Source organism: Bos mutus, chromosome 15 (genome assembly GCF_027580195.1).
Source record: "Bos mutus isolate GX-2022 chromosome 15, NWIPB_WYAK_1.1, whole genome shotgun sequence".
Classification (NCBI taxonomy): Eukaryota; Metazoa; Chordata; class Mammalia; order Artiodactyla; family Bovidae; genus Bos; species Bos mutus.
In genome coordinates this window covers 65,387,416-65,408,822 of record NC_091631.1, presented here as the reverse complement: position 1 = coordinate 65,408,822, position 21,407 = coordinate 65,387,416, and the positions used below count along the sequence as shown (strand labels likewise).

The 21,407-nt window shown below is 36.2% G+C and overlaps 1 protein-coding gene across 2 annotated transcripts; it reads left to right on the top strand.

Annotated features, from left to right (window-relative positions):
• Nucleotides 1-317: 317 nt before the first annotated feature.
• On the top strand, nt 318-20,672 carry FAM76B (family with sequence similarity 76 member B). 2 transcript variants are annotated; one of them, XM_070384304.1, is made up of 10 exons: nt 318-596; nt 1,446-1,510; nt 2,594-2,648; nt 3,674-3,829; nt 6,286-6,485; nt 10,099-10,146; nt 10,336-10,416; nt 11,065-11,197; nt 14,244-14,345; nt 19,197-20,672. In XM_070384304.1, the coding sequence occupies exons 1-10, from the start codon at nt 510-512 to the stop codon at nt 19,284-19,286; spliced, it is 1,017 nt and encodes a 338-aa protein (XP_070240405.1). In that variant the 5' UTR covers nt 318-509; the 3' UTR covers nt 19,287-20,672. The 2 variants fall into 2 exon arrangements, with proteins under 2 accessions (XP_070240405.1, XP_005899560.1); XM_005899498.2 differs by having other exon boundaries at nt 11,062-11,197.
• Nucleotides 20,673-21,407: the final 735 nt, after the last annotated feature.

Genomic DNA, 21,407 nt, shown 5'->3' with positions numbered 1-21,407 from the left:
CGCGACCGGGGCCTCGGGGCGGGGCGAGTTTAAAGCTGCTTTCGCGCGCTGAGGCCGTCTGGCTGTTATTGGCCAGCGACGTCCTCCTTTTGTGGGCGCGCCCGGCGTAGCGGGGGTCAGAAGCTAGGCGGGGCGGCCGAGTGACGCAGTCGCCGCCTCAGCCAATCAGGGGTGGGGAAGGGGAGGCCGAGGAGGAAGCGGATCTGCCGCCGTGCAGCTAAACCGCAGCGAAACTCCCCGCTTCGTCTCCCTCCGCCGCTCTCGGGGCCTAAGCGGGAGCGGCTGGGACGGCGTCACTGGGTGGGCTGGGGCGGAAGTGGAGGCGGAGGGAGACGGCTGCGGCCGCGGGGCCTCGGGCTCTGGCGGCGAGGGTCTGGTGGGCGCGAGGCCGAGGGCGGGGGAGGAGGAGGAGCCCGCGCGGCCCGGGCGGCGGCGGCGGCGGCGCCCGAGTTCCCCGTGGGGCCCCGCCTCGGAGCGGGCGGCGGTAGAGGAGGAGGCTGAGGAGCAGGATGGCGGCCTCGGCCCTGTACGCCTGCACCAAGTGCACCCAGCGCTATCCCTTCGAGGAGCTCTCCCAGGGCCAGCAGCTCTGCAAGGTCCGTGGGCGCTGGGTGGCGGGCGGGCGGGGTTTCCTCGGCCGTGGCCCGAGGGAGCTGGGTGCCCGTGTGGCACTGCAGCCCCCCCACTCCTCCCCCTGTGTCTCCTCGCTGGCGTTTTGGGGGTTTGGAGTTATCGCCTCCTCACCCAGAGACCCGGTTCTCCGAGGACCTGGGCATCCGCTGGGAAAGCCCCTGAGAGGAGGACAGAGCCGTGCCCTCTTCCAGGCGGCCCGAGAAGGGTCCGGGCCCCAGCAACGTTGAGGGGGTCTCGGGGTGGGGCTGCGTGAGGCAGCCACCTGTCTATGCCGCAGAGACCCCGGGGTGGAGACGTTTTCCTCTCGGTTTTCTGTCTGGTCTGTCCTCTCCTTCCACCGGGAGGCAGAGGACGGTGTTTGCACTTTCTTGCTAGGAACCCGAAGCCGCAGAGCTGATGGCATCCTCCTTCCCTGTCCGGGAAAGCGAAGCGTCTGGCTTGGGAACAGAATGCTCTAAGATTTGGAGCTCCTCCCATCCCATTAAAGCCGGGATGCTGTCTGTGAGCGACGGTGCAAAATAACAAGTAGTTTCACATTTAACCAGTCCTTGGGGTCGGCCCTGACAGCGTTCTGTAATTTTCATCTGTTGAGTACCCCCCACATCTAATAAAGACAAAGACACCTAAGCCTTCCCTAAGGAATTATGCTGTAATTGGCCACTTACTTGATAAAATCACTCAATTGTCTTCGTTGGGGGACAGATTTTATTGACATTTCAGGCATTTGACTAGGTTGAGTAATAATTCTCCACCAGAAAAGTGAAATTTGGGACTTCGAGATAGATACTGACTAATATATTGTCTTATTACAGGAATGTCGGATTGCACATCCAATTGTAAAATGTACTTACTGCAGATCAGAATTTCAACAAGAGAGGTTTGTATATTGAACAGTTTTTGATTGTTAAAGGCAAAGTATTGTCTGTAAGGAATACTTGAGGCTTGTAACCCCATATATATATTAAAGCTTTTTTAAATAAAATGCTTTAGTTTCTCAAAATTTTAGTTGTAAGCACTTACTACATGTTTCTACATAGTAGGAGAGAGAATGTTCACCAAAAATTAATGAGTATTTTACAGCTATACTTTATACCTGAGGAAATAAAAAATATTGCAAGGAAAATATACAGCCTTGCTAATGAAAAGTGCAAATATCAATTGTTATTGTTAAGATGTGGGGAAAAAAAATGACAGGATCATCTTTTGTAGTTCGGTGGTTAAGTGCCTTCCAATGCAGGGGGGTGCAGGTTCCATCCCTGGTGAAGGAGCTAAGATCCAACATGCTCTCAGGCCATCAAAAACAAAACACAAAAACAGAAACAGTACTTTAACAAATAATGTTTGTTTGTTTAAAGTCCGAGTAAGGACTTTAAAAATGGCCCACATCAAAAAAACTTAAAAAGGTAGAATGTTAGTGCTGACATGGACTTGAGGAAAGGTCTACAGCAAAGTCTAGTAACTTGTCACCAGTGGAAGAAAAACACATACCTTTTAATGGAGTGATTCCTGTTAGAGCCTCAGTACCCATAGAAGAGCTTATAAAAAGAATAATGAAGAAGAAGAATGTCTTCACAAGTAGGTATGAGTATCATAATAGTGAAGAGCGAACAATGGAAGGTTATGTAGGCACTGATTCTGTGCATACATAATGGCAAGTGTGAAGATTGCCATTGTAAATGTGTAAATAGGAAACAATAAAATTTTAGTTTTGTTTCCATTTAAAATATGCAATAAAAACATGTAAAAACATTTATCTTAATTAAGAGGAGTAAACTTAGATAATACACAGCCCTGAAAAGATCTTATGTTGGTATTTTTGAAAAATTCTCTGTGTTAGAATAAGTTTTAAGTACTACTAAAGCAAATAGTACACTTTTACTGATAGTACACTTTGACTACTTGCTTTAGTTCAACATTGTGCTGCTTAAGTTTCATCATCTATATACAATTTCCTTTTCAGCAAAACTAATACAATTTGTAAGAAGTGTGCTCAAAATGTGAAGCAATTTGGCACTGTAAGTATATCTTATATTTTTATCTTATTGGCATTGATCTGTTAATGTTTTCACAAAGGTTCACCTTTTAAAAAAAATATATCGCTGTGTTTTTAAATGTTTCAAAGTAGCAAAATATTTCAGGAAAGAAACTTTCTATGGAGGGTCAACTGGGAAGACAGCATTTTAAAACAGTCATATTATGTGCATGTTTATATATATTGAATTTCAATGTGATGTTTATGATCTTATTCTTTAAAGACTCAACAGACTCCTGATTTTGGAGAACTTACATATTCATAATTTGCATAATTATATTTTCCACCTTCCTCAGAATCTCTGACAGTTTTTGTATATGGCACAGTGTTTAGGCATTTAGTCTCAAAAGTCAAGAAGTTATCCTAGTATAATTCTTTTCTTTTATGTATATTGCACTCATTATTGGTATGTTACAGTCATGATTAGTAAAATTGCTGGCCTTAAGGCTTTCTAAAATCTGGGTTGTCTTGAATGTCAAAGAAAATGAAGGTATGTTTTAGTTGAATTTGCTTGTGCCAAATTTTTTAGTTGAAAACTCATCTGTTCATTGCATCATCTGTACTTATATATGATGAAAACTGCTAAATGTATGCTGAATAAATGATAAAGTAATTAAACTAACAGGACATTAAGTTAGTAGAAATTCTTTCCCTCAAATATGGATATATGAAACTTTTCTATAAGTGTGTGCCTTTGATTGGAACTTTTTTACATGTAGCTTTTGTATTATATAACATACTGTGCAAATCATAAATACATTTCTCATGGTGTTATTTATCTGTTTAATAGAGTAAAAAGTTTCATGAGTCTAGAAATAAGTGTTAGTAAATGAATCAAATGTCTTTGACTACAATAGAGCAACATAATTAACAAATTTTTTCGCCCATTATGACATTTCCTTAATTAACTCCTGAAATGTGTCCTGTGCACTCAGATTAGGTTATGCACCAAAATTTTAGTATTTTTAAATGTCTCAATTAAAGAAAATACATATCTGTTTTTTTCAGCCTAAGCCCTGTCAGTACTGTAACATAATTGCGGCATTTATTGGTACAAAGTGTCAGCGTTGCACAAATTCAGAAAAAAAATATGGACCACCTCAGACTTGTGAGCAGTGCAAACAACAATGTGCTTTTGATCGGAAGGAGGAAGGAAGAAGAAAGGTATGTTTTATTTATGTTATGACATCTTCTGGAAATTAAATACATCACAAACAAGTTGGAAGTTTTTACGATTAATACATTACTGAAGCTTGATATATTCTTTGAGTCCCTGAAAGCAGGTGGTTAGATGATAGTTCACAAACAGTACATTTTCTCCTTGGCGTCATATGTAGATTCATCTTGATCAATCAAGGTTACTCTATTTTAAAAAGGGGGCTTACCTGGTAGCTCAGCTGGTAAAGAATCCACCTGCATTACAGGAGACCCCGGTTTGCTTCCTGGGTCGGGAAGATCCCCTGGAGAAGGGATAGGCTACCCACTCCAGTAGTCTTGGGCTTCCCTGGTGGCTCAGACGATAAAGAATCCACCTGCAATGTGGGAGACCTGGGTTTCATCACTGGTTGGGAAGATCCCCTGGAGGAGAGCATGTCAACTCACTCCAGTGTTCTGGAGAATCCCCATGGACAGAGGAGCCTGGTGGTCTACAGTCCGTGGGGTCGCAAAGAGTTGAACATAACTGAGTGACTAAGCACAGCACACATACTTTAAAAAATATTCTGTGATGACTGTTCTGTACTGTTTGGCTCCAACATTTTGTGTGGAAAAATTGCTGACTGCTTTTAAATCCTTTCAGCTACTTAACCTTTTGCTGGTTACTTGATGTTGCTAGTGTGAAAAATACCTGATGGCGCTTCAGCATATATATATTTCTAAGTTAGTCATGTGCCTTTTGATTTGAGGCTCATATTTTATATCATTTTTTTTTTCCTCTACCTGTAGTGAAAGTATGTGTATGTGTGTGACATTCCTCTGCTGAGCATTCATTCACACAGGCTTCCTGATGTCTGTCAGTGTCAACTGATTTGGAGGATGAGTGTCAACTTTGAGGGGCTCTCCTAGGTCCCTCCACAACAATATATGTATCCTAGTTGGAAAACGTGTCCCTTCAGCACTCTTGTGTGAACAAATAGAAGATAAAAACCTAATTTTTATCATTTTAGTCTTAATAATTTTGGAAAGAAATCTCCTTTTCTCCCCATTGATAGGCATACAGTGGACTTCCATTGTTTGTCATAGTTTTGTTCTATAAAAGTACTGCGAACACTGAGTTAGTGAATATTGAACTGTGGCTCCTAGGGTAGTACGGGATTAGGTTCCTGCTTCTGGTCACAATCTGGTAGAGTCAATCAATATCTAATCCTGTTTTGTATATGTCTCTGTTTAAAGACACCTTACTTAATATATATTGTTGATTGATTACATTGAACTTGGAGCAAACAGCACTATAACTGCCTGATTGAATCTTACCTAACACAGGTGTTTTCCACTTAAGGGCTTCCGGAGTGGCTTAGTGATAAAGAATCTGCATACCAATGCAGGAGACATGGGTTCGATCCCAGGGTTGGGAAGATCCCCTGGAGGAGGAAATTGCAATGCACTCCAGTATTCTTGCCTAGGAAATCCCATAGACAGAGGAGCCTGGTGAGCTACAGTTCATGGGTCACAAAAGTGTCGGACACAACTTAGCAACTGAACAACAGTTTTCCACGTAAGGTACACAGCCACCTTGTGCTTAGGAACACTACATTACTCTAGCATTATACTTGGGGACAATGTTAACAGTGAAATCACCAATAAAAAACAGTAAAAAACAATAAAAAATAAATCCAATAAAAATAAAACAATAAAAAACACTAAGTAGACTGTGAAAAGGATACTTGTTTATAATGTGAGAGCTGAAAAAATGCAGCAGAACTTTACCTTGTTCAGCCTCATCTGGGAACATTTGTAGTCCAGCTACACAAATTTTGTGCTGCTCTGTGCATGTGGGTTTCCACTCCAATATTCTAGCCTGGAGAGTCCCATGGACAGAGGAGCCTGGCAGGCTATACAGTCCATGGGGTCGTGAGAGTTGGACACGACTTAGTGACTAAAGAGAGATGCATGTGGGTGAATGATCACAAAAGTGCTACAAGTTGATTTAGGGGTGACATAGTTTTTAGCTTGTTAGGTGGTGAATTTGCAAATGAAAATTGGTTGTGTGTCATTCAATCTCTCCTTTTTTCTGTAAATTAACAGTTTTGCTGTCATGATAGATACTTTGTCTTTTTAGTAATAACAGTGATTTAAGAATTCAGGTTAGTGCTTAGATAAGGTTTCTTTGAAATATATCTGTCATCAATTTATGTTTATTTTCCAGTAATAAGAAAACAAATTTCTCTCTATAAATTCAAATTCATCAAACAAATGGATGTCCGTATATCATCCTTTGCCCTTTTGTGAGCCTCTAAACAAGTGTTTTCCCAAGATTCAAACAGTCTAATTTTACTTCCATTTTGCAAAAATCTGTGTGTACAAGAGAGAGAGTCAGAAGTTGAACGGCTTATCTTCACCTGGTTTCACTTATAGCCAGTTACGGGTGCATTTAATCTAATAAAAGTATTCTCTTTTAAAAGGTTGATGGGAAGTTATTATGCTGGCTTTGTACTTTATCATACAAGAGAGTTTTACAGAAGACAAAAGAACAGAGGAAGAGCCTTGGATCTTCACATTCAAATTCATCATCTTCATCTCTTACTGAGAAAGATCAGCATCATGCAAAACACCACCACCACCACCACCATCACCACCATCGTCACAGCAGTAGTCATCATAAGTAAGTACTTTGAAAGCGTGTTTTCCAAAGTCCTCTGTGGCATTTTAATACCTGCTTTTGGTGTTTAACTTTTTGTAAATGCTAGCTGTGTACTAGTTTAGTATGTGGTAAGCTTCTTGAGTGTCTAGGGCAATTTCCTCACTTTATTCAGTGTACAGGATTACACATAGTGAGTGTGTTAAGTTGTTTACCATAAATGTGAAGATCGGACATTTCGGGAATTACAGTATAAAGTTATCATGTAATGAAGTCAAAATACAAGTACACAGTTAATACTTCATTGATTCATGTTATCAAAAACCTCAATATTCAAAGAATCGTTAGGATTTTACTTGTAAAAATTACATTTGCCTCAGTTACTATTTGGAGAAGGACATGGCAACCCACTCCCAGCACTCTTGCCTGGAAAATCCCATGGATGGAGGAGCCTGGTAGGCTACAGTCCATGGGGTTGCGAAGAGTCAGATACGACTCAGCGACTTCACTTTCACTTTTCACTTTCATGCATTGGAGAAGGAAATGGCAACCCACTCCAGTGTTCTTGCCTGGAGAATCCCAGGGACGGCGGAGCCTGGTGGGCTGCCGTCTATGGGGTCGCACAGAGTTGGACATGACTGAAGCGACTTAGCAGCAGCAGCAGTTCCTATTAACTTGTTTTAGTTAAAATTTTAACCAGTGACTAGGAAATGTATTTTGTATTTTTGGAGAACAGATTGTAACACTATCATTTGTGACTGTGATAGAAGCATTCTAAACATTGAAGATTCCCAAAATGTGAGACAAAAATCTTTCTGAGTAGTGGTACTTTGCTATTTTTAAAAACAGGAACTGTATTCAAATATCAGCTACTTGATTTTTAAATTGCCTTAGGAAGAAAAGTTAAATAGTAGTGATATAGTAATCCTTAATGTGTGTAAAGGTTTTTTTTTTTAATGTGGCTTTAGTCTTCATGGAAAATCAAGACTATTAAAATGTAAATTAAATACAAAAATTGAAATGGAGAAAAAAGGGACATGATACACACTGAGTTTCAGGAGAATTTATTATATTTTCTCAAATTTCTCTGAATAATTTTCAAGTTCTAGGTAGTCAAAACAGTTTCATGTACAGAAAACTGATGTCTGCCACATTTAGGAACACGGATGATACATTTGGAGTATTTTATAGGTCTGTCTAGTAAACAACGTTTGACTCTGAACTTTAGACAAGCACACGTATCAGATTATGGGGGTTCGTTGAGGCACTGATACTGTTTGCTTCTCTAGCCATTTTTCATTTGTCGCTGTGCTGTAGTGCTTTCTGAATGTAATGGTGGTAGATTACATAGTGCTTTCTAACCTGGCTACTTTGAAGAAATGTTCTGATCTCTGTATCGGAGAATTACAGTAAGGAGCAAAGGAACATAAATCTTCCTTATTTTCACTTCTTGCTTTAGGGAAAAATATGAAAAAATAACTACCATGATGGTGACTGGCAGACCTACTTCTCAGACTCAGCTGACATACCTCTTTTCCTTGTGCTTTACGGATAAATTTGTTCTGGCATGAGGTGAAAGGACACACGCACATTGTGTTTATTAAGATCTAACATTGTCACAGTAACTTAATCTTTTGAAAGAATGACAGGTTTCAAAAGTAAAGGGAAAGAGAATGGATTGATTTTTTAATTTTCCTTTTGATTATTTAAGAAGTGTAAATACTATTTTGTATGTGATGAGTAGGCAACCAGTTGGTGGAGTCATATCTGAAATTCAGTGGATGAGGATGATTACAGACAGTTTACATATTGTGATATAAATTGATGGGTGTTGGAGGAAGGAAGAAACTCAGGTTAATATGGATACAAGAAAAGCCCACCTCAGAAAGCTGAGATTCCAAATGTTTTTATTAAGTCACTATTGTGGTTTTTCTCATTTCAAGGTCTGGACTTTGCCAATGCATATGACTTGCCAGTGCTCTTAGTGAAATTTGTAAGAGAAAATGGCAGCTGAATTCCTCAGTAGTGTTACTGTTTCCCACCACAAGTAGAGAATAGCTCAGGTTGATAGAATTTCAGCTGTTGTTTCCCTGGCTTATTTATTTATAGCTGATTCTTAAGAACATGGTTAAAAAACTTGTACATCTACAACAGCAATAAATTTTATACACACACATAAACACATGTACATATTTCTATTGTGTATATAGCACTGTACTAAATATTTTACATACATAACTCATTTAATCCTCATATTCCCTATAAGCTATGCATTATATCCATTTTGCAGATGAGGTAATTGAGGCTCAGGGATTTTCAGTAAGCTGCAAAAGGTCGCACAGCCCAGGTCATCTAACACCTCTTATATTGTATAAGGTTCAAGTGGACCCTTGAACAACAAATTTAAACTGCATAGGTCCACTTATATACTCAGACTTTGTTTTGTTTTACTCAATATTTACTGTAGTTCGTGATCTGTGGTTGATTGAGTCTAGATGCAGAACCTCCTAAATGGAGGACTGACTGCAAAGATTTTCAACTGCTTGGAGGATCACTGCCCCCAAAGCCCCACATTGTTCAAGAGGCAGCATTTTACGTGGTTTCTGATACATACATAGGAGATGCTCTGCACATGTTGAATGAATAAACTAGAGGTTAGTGAAGGATTGGCTAGTGGGAAAATACGGGAGAAAGGTATGGACATTTCATAGTGAATTATTAAGTGGTTATTAGCATTGTGGCATAATGCAAAAGAAGTAGTACTGTAGTAGTAATTATAAGGAGCTTACCAGGTGGCTAAGTGGTAAAGAATCCATCTGCCTGCCAAGCAGGAGACCACAAGTTCGATCCCTGAGTTAGGAAGATCCCCTGGAGAAGGAAATGGCAACACATTCCAGTATTCTTGCCTGAGAAATCCCATGGACAGAGGAACGTGGCAGGTTAGTCCATGGAGTCGCCAAAGTCAGACATGACTTAGTGACTAAACGGCAGCAGTAGTTATAAGGAAAAGTAAAATCACTTGTTTCTATGAGATTTCCCCATATTTGCAGCTTGACTGCTCTAGAGTACAGCCTAATGAAAGACTGGAGACTTTGGAGGAGAGGATTCTTAGGAAAAGTAGAAAAGAAAGAAAGAAATTCAGATATTTCCTGGTTTAGCCTGACACACTATTCTGAGCTACCTGAGTTACTCTGGTTCATCTCCATGTAGGATTATTAGGAAGGCCTTAACTTTAAGATAAAATATCTTCTGTCTAAAATAGTAAGGGTAGCCTAAGTAAGACGATTTTCCAACTTTATCATTATAGAACCCTATTACGTTCGTTTTCATGCTCATATACCCTAACCCTTAATGTGATATTAAATTGAATTATAAAAATACTAATTAAAAAGAAAATCCAATCCCTATCGTTGTATTTTTCTTAACAAGATGGCCAGTAGTCATTTGATTAGAATTTATTTTATTAAAATGTGATTTATTCAATATATTAGCTTAGTCTGAAAACTTAGTTGAATATGCCATTCATTGAACAAAAGAGTGTAAACATGTATCATTTGATTCCATTGGGAAGAATGCTGTTAAAATGTTGATGTTTTAAATAAATGTTGTTATTAGATGTCATTTGTGTATTTTTCAGAATCAGCAATCTGAGTCCAGAACAAGAACAGGGACTGTGGAAACAGAGGTAAATATGTTAATATATTTCCTGAAATACTTTGACATGTATTTTTTAAAATGTGACATTTCTTTACCTTTGTTACTTAGGCTTTAAAAAAATTGATATTCAGTAATGTTTTAGGGGAAGAAAACTATATTTTCCTTTGGTGCCTCTTCCCTTTTTACTCTAATTATTTTTATTAATGTTTGGTTTCAGCCATAAATCCTCTGCAGCAATTCAGAATGAAACTCCAAAGAAAAAGCCCAAATTGGAATCTAAGCCATCTAATGGAGATAGGTAAAAATTAATTCCTTTAGTGCTGTGAAAATTCAACTTAGTTGAACAATCATGGCTGGTTGCCAGTTATTACTAGGTAAAAGAATAGAAACATGTATCTTCTACATTGACTTCTTTGAGTCACCTTGAAGAGTAAACAAAATCAGTTAAAATTTTTAACTTAATTTTAGTAATAAGAAAGTGGCACTGAACTATGTTATTCTATTTGGGGCATAAATTTGGGTTTTGAAAAAAAATTTCTGAATTCTCTGTATCTTAATTATTCTTCAGTGAAACACAAAACTAATTGTGATATTTGAGATTGACCTGCTTGGAAAATGTTTTTAGATTTAAAGTATTATGAGAGTGACTTTGTTTTAGTTCATTAGCCAAAAGTTTGCTGATGTTACTGTACAAATTGGCTGCCTATTGCTTTACACTAGAAGTATTGACCCCCTAAAAGCTAATACTGAATTATATTTCTGCAGGTGTATGTAATGTGTGCCATTAGTAAGGTAATTTGCCAGTTGCATCCATTTCTGTCAGGTACATATTTTTTTGCATTAGCCTTAAGGATGTTTGTGGAATTGTCTAATTTATGCAATTTGAACACCTGCTAATTTTCTTTCTACTTCATTTAACTGTATTTTACTTTTTTCTTTTTAGTAGCTCTATAAATCAGTCAGCAGATAGTGGGGGAACAGACAATTTTGTCCTTATAAGTCAACTGAAAGAAGAAGTGATGTCACTTAAACGTCTCTTACAGCAGAGAGACCAGACCATTTTAGAAAAAGATAAAAAGGTAAGTACATGGTTCACTGAAGCCTGGTAAGATTTACATCTTGACTATTGCTTGATAAATGCAAATTTTACTAGACTTTGTTTAATAACTTCTTAATGTATGTTGTGCATGATTCTTACAAGACACAGAAGTGCAAATTGGAACCTAAGCCATCTAATGATGATACATAAAAACAGTATTTCAGAATTTTAGTTCTCAGAATTAGTTGAGGGCTATAAAATTCTATTAATTTCTGGATATTAGTTTCACTAAGCCAGAAATCTAAAGTTAGGTCTAATGTCTTAATTTGAAAACAAGATATAAATGAATATTGTGTCAATTCTTTTGATAAAGTAATTGAATTGAATGCAGTCTTTTATATATCAATTGTCTATTTCAATTAGGATCAAATAACAGGTGAAAATTAATGCTATGGGAATTTCCTATGTGATAGTGATTAGCTATATATAAGGTGGAAAGTAAATCCGCTTATTGGAACTTTTATATAAGTTAGATCAAGAGGAATAATCAAATACACAGTCTGTTTAGTAAAAAGTTGTAATACTTTCTTTGTGCACTTTAGCTGAATTGTACCTCTTTGGGCCTCAATTTTCTCATTTTAAAAATGAGAGTATTAACACCATCTCATGGGATGATTGTAATGAAATGAAAATGTAAAGTCCGTGTATAAGTGCTCATAGCTGCTATTACTGGGGTCTGGTCATCTTTGAGGGTAGAACCTACTTCTGTACTTGTTTTATGGTCCTGGACTATCTAGTTTGACCTACTTCAAACATTATTGCAATAGGAAAACATTAAAAATACTCTTCTTAAAATTACAAACAAGACATAATTATGAATATAGCTGTCTCTGAGTATCCACGGTAATGCTTGAATCTAAGTTGGCTTATACTTCTGACATTCATGTAAAAAAATGTAACTTTTACATTACATTTTCCCTGACCTTGACGGTTAACAGATTTAAATTTATTTTAATACATTTGTACCTTACCTTTTAAGCAAATTCAATTTTTGAAATTTAGAATTGACATAAAAGTAGCAAAATTATGAGTGTCTTATTTTTTATGGTTCTTTTTGCTTAGTAACAGAATATTTTCGGTTAGTTTTTATGAAAATTTGTTTTACACTCAAAATTTCAGAGAAATTTCTGTTACACAAAGACAGGTCTATCTGTACTAACCTAGATAAAAGTTGAGTAAAATGGTAAGTTTACTATAAAATAGCAAGGATTCCAAAACCAAGTAGTAATGAATTGTGGAATTTTGGCTTCTTTAGATTTTGTTTTCTTTTTCTAGCATGACTAGACTGTTCCTGCACTTAAGTAACAGTTTTCTGTTTTTGTTAGTGTTCCTTTTTTCTTAAACACTGATGGGCATGGAAATTCGCAGTATTTTGAGCAAAATAATTGTAAGCCTAAAAATAGCTACATATTTACACCTTTTTCTTACAATGTAAGTGTAAGACAGTCATGTTATTTTCTTGAATTTAGTTCACTTCATTCAGTGACTTCTGCAGCCAGCCACATACTAGATCAGAAGGATAAAAAGATAGAATAATAATAAAAAAAAAAGACATGTTCTTATTTTTCAGAACTTTAATAATATGGAGGCAACTTAGAACATAGAGATGAGAATATCATAGTTTATCTGTAGTGAACTGGTGTTTTAGCACAAGAATTCCTCTGTAATATAGAAAGCAGAATTCAGTTATTCTTTGAATTTGACAAAAGCAAGAGCTTTTATTCAGAAAATCAGAATATAAGATACTGTGACTTCCTTTTTCTCTTTTTGGTGTACTTCTTTGTTTAGTGATTACTGGGTAATTACAGAAAAGAACCTGCAAACCTTTAAAACTTACATAATGAAAACCATTTAAAAATAACCAGAAGCATGTAGAATCTACAAAAGTGGTAAAGATGATCTTATTTGTAAAGCAGAAGTAGGTATGCAGACATAAAGAACAAACACGGATACCAAGGGGAAAGGTAGGAGTGGGATTGACATTACTATACTGTACTGCTGTGTATAAAGTAGATATCTAACGAGAACCTGTAGCACAAGACACAGGGATGTCTACTTGGTGCTTTGTGGTGCCCTAAATGGGAAGGAAATCCAAAAAAGAGGGGATATACGTATATGTAAGGCTGATTTACTTTGTTGTACAGCAGAAACTGACAGAGCAGTGAGAAGCAACTATATTCCAATTTAAAAAAATAATAAAAAGCAATCAATCAATAAAAATGACCAGAATCTTTCTTCTACCTGGTTCTTTTATTGAAATTATATAATACCAACTTATTTTTTAGTGTGAAGTCATGAGATTTTATATCTTTAGGCCATCTATATTTATGAAGAAAAATTGTCATGTAGTTAGCTGTCTTTCTCAAATCCCTTAACTTTTTTAAGTTGTCTAAGCGCAAATTTTAAAGTAACCCTCTTTCCTTTCTCATTCCATGTTAGTTGTATTTCTGTGTTTTGTTCTCCATCTTTACTTCAGATCTTAGGTGGTATCAGATATGGAGTTCTGGACATAAAGTTTAAAGGAAAAAGCAATATAGCTTTCAGTTGATAAAACTGTTTCTCTGATTTTCATACTTGTCCAGTGTGAACCTTTTTTCTTCTATCATTGAAAGATTGTTTTAACCTGAAACCAGTTGTATTGTTTACTTTGTTTTTATATGTGAAGTATGTTTTAACCGAAGCATTTTCCAAAGCATTAACCACTAAGCTTTCCTGTTGGCATACCAGTTGCCAAATTCTGTGTCCAGTGAAACTACCTTAAAAAGAAACAAAAACAGCAACTTCTCAAAATTTTACTGATGTTTCAATATTATCGTAATATTAGTGTTAAACTAGTAAATTAGAATTCATTTCACAAAACAGAAATTCTAGATAAGTTACAAAATGCAGGAATCTGTTAACATTCTCCATTTTATAATGAATTGTGAGTTTACTGTGAAAAATATTTAAAATGGTGGGTGTTTGTTTATCAGGTTGTATATATGCATATATATGAATATTTATCTATATATTTTTTAACCTTTCAGTTAACTGAACTTAAGGCAGATTTTCAGTACCAAGAGTCAAACTTGAGAACAAAGATGAACAGTATGGAAAAAGCTCACAAAGAAACAGTGGAACAACTCCAGGTAAATGAGATAATTTATGTAAACTGTTAGGCAAGGATGGCTAAATGTGGTTAATAGTATTCTTTCTCTTAGAATCATATTGGTATCCCTACTTTATGCATATCCAGAGCACTTTCAGCTTTGATTTTGAGTTTATAATAGTTTTTAATCCTGCTCCCATTAAAAGTTGTTGCTTGAAATCACTTGATAGAGGGGATTCAGTAGATTAAATCTGAAAACTTTTGCCTGAAATTTAGATGGAGTTTTCAGATTCGTGAAACTAAGGTGAAAATTAAGTTTAGTACACTGTGTAGCTATTCTTCTGTTTCCTCCCAGATATGGAGGAGAAGTAGAGGTACACACCAATTTTTAGGGACCTCAAGTGAAGGAAATTCATGCTGCATGCAGAGGTGCAAGGCCCAAGAGTGCACCTTAACCTTTGGACTACGATTTCCAAAGTGCCAAGCAGAGCTCTGGGCTTTCTTGGTGGCTCAGATGGTAAAGAATCCGCCTGCAAAGTGGGAGACCTGGGTTTGATCACTGGGTTGGGAAGATCCCCTAGAGCAGGGAATGGTAATCCGCTCCAGTATTCCTGCCTGGAGAATCCCCATGGATAGAGGAGCCTGGCGGGCTACAGTTGATGGGGTTGCACGACTTGGACACGACTGAAACAACTCAGCAGCAGCAGCAAATAGGGCTCTCAGTATCCACAGGAGGGATCCTGTACAAGCCAGCCTCCGAGTACTGCAGGGTGTACTCGGTAGGGTTTCTGTATGTAGAACAACTGAATGGTGATGCCAGGAGTCACCACAGTGACAAAGAGGGTGGTGTCTGAGGTCTGGCACACAGAGATGGAGCGCATCCAACATAGACGCAGGTTATCCCCTTCTTCAAGCCTTTTTTCACCCTGGTCTCATGAATTTAAAAATCAGATGCACTAAGTTAATTACATGTTCTATTAATTTATACATTCTGACATTTGTTGTCTTAAAAGCATAGAAGATGGCAGCACACAGACTTCGGGCCATCCGTTGGGAGAGTGCAGCTTGGGAAGGAAGGAATTAATACTGCCCTACCTTTTTTTTTTTTTTTTTTTTAAACATTGTAACACCAAGGGATATTTGCTGTTCCTATCTTTTGGTTTTGTGTTCTTCATTCTTCTAACATAGCTTACATTGAGTAAGATTGTAAAGTGGATTAGGAACTTGCTGAAATTCAAGGTAGAGGTTGGCTAGTCCTAATGCTGATCTTACTGTCAAAGAATTGTGAAGAGAAACTTCCGTAGAACCTGACACATAGTAGATGTTCAGTTAGTTTGCCGAATGAGTGGTGATTTATGGAAATACCCATCAGCCCTCTTTTCTGAGAGATTTGCCCTTTTTATATACTAGGCTTCTTGTACATTATCGTTTCTCATCCACCAGCAAATAGTAGTTTCATTTTGTGTTACTCATTCAGTTGTTAGGGCTGACTGATAACTGGAAATAAAATCTTCTGCATGGTGATCTCCAGTTTGATGTAGCCAAAACATGAATAAATTCAGAATGATACAGCAAAAAACCTGTGAGCAGTACTTAAATTTGATAAACCTTAGTACATCTCACTGTTCAGAAGAGCAGTTCGTTGTTTGATTTTGTAGTTGTAAGCACAGGGGACTTCTCTTTGACATTTTAGTCTCTTTAGTATCCGTAGCCCACCTCTTCTTGGTTGATAGCTGAAATTTCATAGAATAATAACTAATAATAAGATGAAAGTGTACATTTTCAACATAATTTTACATAGGCTGTCTTATTTGCACCTTAGTGTAACTTTGAGTTATGTGATGTCCTCATTTTACACATGAAATTGTGGAAATGTAGTCAGAAGTGGCATAGAAACCTACATCTTCTAACTCAGATTTAACTATACTTTCTTCTGTTCTGCACTGTCTCCCACCTCAGGTTACTCAGGTTTTGTGTTTCATTCTTGCTGTTAGACCACTTCCCTATTTGTGTTATTATTGGTGACCTTCTGTCACAGTTAAGTATCCTCTTTTAACCCCATTCCCCTTAGCAGCCATGTACTAGTAAGGTTCTCTACCTGAGTAAATATAGTGAACTGTTGTTCTTATCTTTTTGGGATAAGAAACTGAACACTGAAGCAGAAAATTTACCTTGTTCTAATAGCTCTCAAAACATTTGAAATTACCAAACCTGAAAAATAATCATTGAGCAACACAAAAAAACTGTCCCCCCCCAAAAAAAAACCCCTTAACAAAACCCAACCAACCAAACAGTAACCAGATTATCTGAAATACCAGGAATATCCAATAAAAAATACACCTTCATTTAGGGGATAAGGTGATAAAAAGGAAAAGGGAAATAACATTTGAGTGCCTGCTGTATACCAGCCACTGTGTTAGGTTAAGTGTTTTGTATATTTGATTAGTTCTTTCAACCCTTGTTGAGATAGATGGTGTGAGTACTGGTTTACATATGAGAAAATAAATTTCAATTACATAGCAGATAAATGGCAAAACCAGGAATCAGAGAAGCATCTGTGATTAATACATATTCTTTCCTTTAGGCCAGCATTTCTAAACATTTTCAACTTGCTTAAGAGTTCTTAAATAATTGATTTTTGCATGGTGTGTAATAAAGAAGTAATAAATACGAGGATAAAACTTTTAATGCATGTAACTAAATATTATTATGAAGTGTATTTTAATTGTATCAGAATAAGATTTAGACTTGTCTCCTTTTAGCAACTGACCGTTGATTTTTCTTAAAGGCTTTTTTCTTACATAATTTATCAGCAGATTTAATGATGTGATTAGGATACTAAATAATACATGCAGATTGAAAATTCGCTGATAAAGAATTAAAAGGAAAAACTTTTCAATACCTAATGTTTTTTTAATATTTATTTATTTTTAATTGATGATTGCTTTACAATATTGGTTTGATGTCTGTCATCAACATAAATTAACCATAGGTGTACATATGTCCCCTCCCTCTTGAATCTCCCTTCCACCTGCCGCCATCCCCACCCCTCTAGGTTATCACAGGGCCCCAGTGTGAGTTCCCCGAGTCATACAGCAAATCCCCATTGGCTGTCTGTTCACATATGTTAGTGTATGTGCTGGGCGAAGGCAATGGCAACCCACTCCAGTACTCTTGCCTGGCAAATCCCACGGATGGAGGAGCCTGGTAGGCTGCAGTCTATGGGGTCACTAGGAGTCGGACACTACTGAGGGACTTCCCTTTCACTTTTCACTTTCATGCATTGGAGAAGGAAATGGCAACCCACTCCAGTGTTCTTGCCTGGAGAATCCCAGGGACAGGGGAGCCTGGTGGGCTGCCGTCTCTGGGGTCGCACAGGGTCAGACATGACTGAAGTGACTTAGCAGTAGCAGCAGTGTATGTGCCTCCATGCTGCTTTCCATTTATCTCATCCTCTCCCTCTTCTCCCCCACCCTTGTAATATCTAACGTTTGAGTTCTTGTATTTCATACTTAGAATATGACAATTATAAACTCATTGATATTTTGTTTATTTTTTAATCATGAATGAGAAAAGATAGTTTAAAAGTTAACTTTTTAATGATTTGCTATGTCATTGTAAACACTTCTACATAATGTAGCTTACAGATCTGACAGAGATCTCTTTGGAGCAACTTTGCAAACATTTCCTTTTTTTATGCCCTTCATTAGTTTGTATTTTAAAATTTGTTTCTTAAGATTCCTTGTTTTAGCCAGTGTGTCTATTATAAATTAAGTAATATATGTAGCTAACAATGAAAAGAAAACAATTTATGACTACCGTATTTACTAGGATGGTCAACTGAGTGTTACACCAGTTAATAATGAGTGGGTGTATTTGACTTTCACTAACTGCCAGGCATTCTCATTGATTTGTCCTCTGAGTTTCTCAAACTAGTTCTAAAGGGAAAATAAAAATCCTTTTAGATTCTTTATGGTTCTCTGAAATTGAATTTGAAACTGAAAGTCCTAATTATAACCTTAATTATTTAATAATCATGGAATAGAGAAATGCTGTTAATCATGCAGTAGAACGTAAAAAATTGATTTGACTTGCAAATATAAGATAGCTAGGTTATTTGCATTTTGGGGGTCGTCATGGGTATTAATTAGGGAGAATTTGATTGGAGAAGGGTGAGGTGCTAAGTACAAAGCCTGAGACAGGTTAGGCAGTGTTACCTTGCCATACAAAGGCTAAAATTAGAAGATAAAGCACTGAGGTTAAAAAAGTCTAGATAATAAAAAGATCTTAAGACCTGTAAAGGAAAATGATTTTCAAACATAAGCCACAGTGATGATGTATAACTACTCAAATTATATCAAAGCCAATACCAGATTAACTGTTGGTGCTTCAAAAAAAATTATTTAAGTATTGTTAACAGAGTAGTCTGTTTGGCAAAGCAATAAAGTCTGTACATTTTTGCAAAAAGGACCTTTTATGCATGTTTTATAAGGTATACACATCAGAATGAAGGTCTTTATAGTTCTGGAAATGGTCCTCTCAAATTATCACTTGAATTATTTGATTTTATTCATTATAAAATAATACTTATATTCATAGCTTTTGCTTCATGTTTTTACAATAAAGCTGAAATATTTTCCCCGTATTTAAAAACTTGACCCTGTTTTAAATGGATTCACTTTAAGTTGCTTTTTTTGTAACCAGTTGAATCTGGACAACAATCGCATTAATATGGACATTTACAAAGGGGGCTGACAAACCAATCTAAAGTTTTCCTTTTACATATCAAAGAGATGAGCCTAAATACCTCTTTCATTCTGATAGTGTGTATTCTTCAGCATGACTTAATATTTGAAATATTTTTAATGGTAAATGTTTTTGTCTCCCACAGGCCAAAAACAGAGAGCTACTCAAACAGGTTGCAGCGTTGTCAAAGGGTAAAAAGTTTGACAAAAGTGGAAGCGTATTAACATCCCCTTGAGAAAGTGCTTATTCGTTAAGTGTTTCTGCTGAAAATGTAAAATTTGAAAAAAATTCTGTGAAGCCCTTAAATTCTGTGTAGTGAAAAAATATTTTTGCACACCAAATGAATTGGCGTGTTTCCTATTCACTTTTGTAATTGATATACAGCATTTTTTAAGTTGTAAAACATTCAAATGAAACTTCAACTGGTTTGAAGTAACTTTTTAATTATTTGATATCCAGGAACTTTTTTGCCAGCAATAGTATTGTTGTAAAGGAGTGCATGACTAGTGCCCTTTATAAAATGCAACATGCAATAATAGAGTAGGATGGTTTTCAGAAGTCAGAACAGCAGGGCTTTTTGTTTGTTTTTTGTTTTACACTATGCTAATTTCATATAAACAGTTTTCAATTCAGAAATACAAAAACTTTTGAACAAGAAAAATTGTGAACACTGGTTTTTTGGTAATTGTGTTTATACTTTTCATCAACATGAAATAGAGAATCATGGTGCTTTTATTAAATGAACTTCAGAGTATATGTAAATATGTTTTTAAAAGTTACATTGTTAACATTAGTTAGTAAACTAGTATTTTCATTATTGGTATAGGAATTAATGTTTATTGTACAGTATCCAAGGTAAAATGTGTTTGTTTTGTAAAAACTACTGTAGATTTTTACTTACAAGTGCCTTTTTGCCACCTAATGTTTTTATTTATAGGAATGCTGATCTTTTGTACATACGGTTTGTTTTAAAATCATGTTTAATAAATGTTTGTATATAAATGCATATGTACAGAAGCCTATTTCAGAAGGAAAAGTTGCTAGTAAAATGTTTGCGGTTGCATTAAGAACTGACAATGCATTAGACTTGAGATGATTTCGTGGTTTGTTTCTGTGTGGTATGGGAAACTGTTGGTCATTGAGTTCATTGAATTATGTTAAAATAGTTCCCAAAAGATTTAATTTTAAATCAGTATGGGTAGAATAATTTTATTTTTTATGTCATATGGCTTCATGTTCATATTTTGTGAGTTACATGTTTTATTTTTCTTTTATTAAAATTAAAAAAAATTTTCTTCAATGGTCCATATATCTGCTTTCTCTATAATATGTGGTTATCTAAGTTAATATTTATGTATACCATACTTAAATTGTAAGTTTAAAGCAAATCTGGAAAAATTAAATATCTTTTATATCATTCTGTGATTATCTTTGAATAAATTGGAATCTACTGTAAGATTCAGGCACTATTTATAAGAAAATTATATCAGAGTCTTTAAAATTGTCTATAAAAGGTTAAAGGTAGGGTGGGATAGGTTAGGAGAAATTATTGACTAATTGCATTCTGATCCAGTGGTTTTCAGCCTGTAATAGAATTGATCTCCTTCTTAGTAAATGCCAATTCAGACTTTTCAGTTCATTTTTAAAATATCAAACATTGCCAGGTATACTGTACAGAGTAGAAAGTCTCCTCTTAGGAATTTATGGGCAAGGATAAATTTGTTTTTAGTAAATTGTTATTAAATTTATCAGTTTTGAAGATTGGTTTCTAAGAATGTCCTATCCTCTTTCCTCAGAACACAGGATGATTGTATTAATTGTTTTTAACATAATTCATGTTTCAGTAGATTGTTCCTAAAGTTTCATTTTAAACTGATTTCAAATAATTTTTTATCCAGTTTGAATACATATAATCTAGGGTAATTTTCAAGTGATAGTAAAATATTGAATCAGTCAGACTTGGAAAAATTAAACCAGTTTGTTTTTATGAGACCTCATGCAATAATTTTCCTAAATTTAGTACTCTCAACAGTGATAGCTAATGCCTTCCTAACACAGATTTTAATGTTTTCAGGATTTGCTAAATTCATAATACAGTCATTACCTTTCTTTAAAATTTATACTGTTTGTATTCTGGATTCATAGCCATTTGTCAATCCACAGTGGTCATTGTGGTTTTAAAATAAACTGTGTAATAGTTCTTACACCTTGTTGGAGCTGCTACAAAAGAAAGGTGCCCCTTCCCCTTTTTTGTAGGTAAGTGATTAAAAATTGAAATCAGTCTAAATAATTAAGCTTTGTAAATTCGGAGGCTAAAACATTTTAGGGGCTTCACAGTATTTAGTCCTAATTAAAT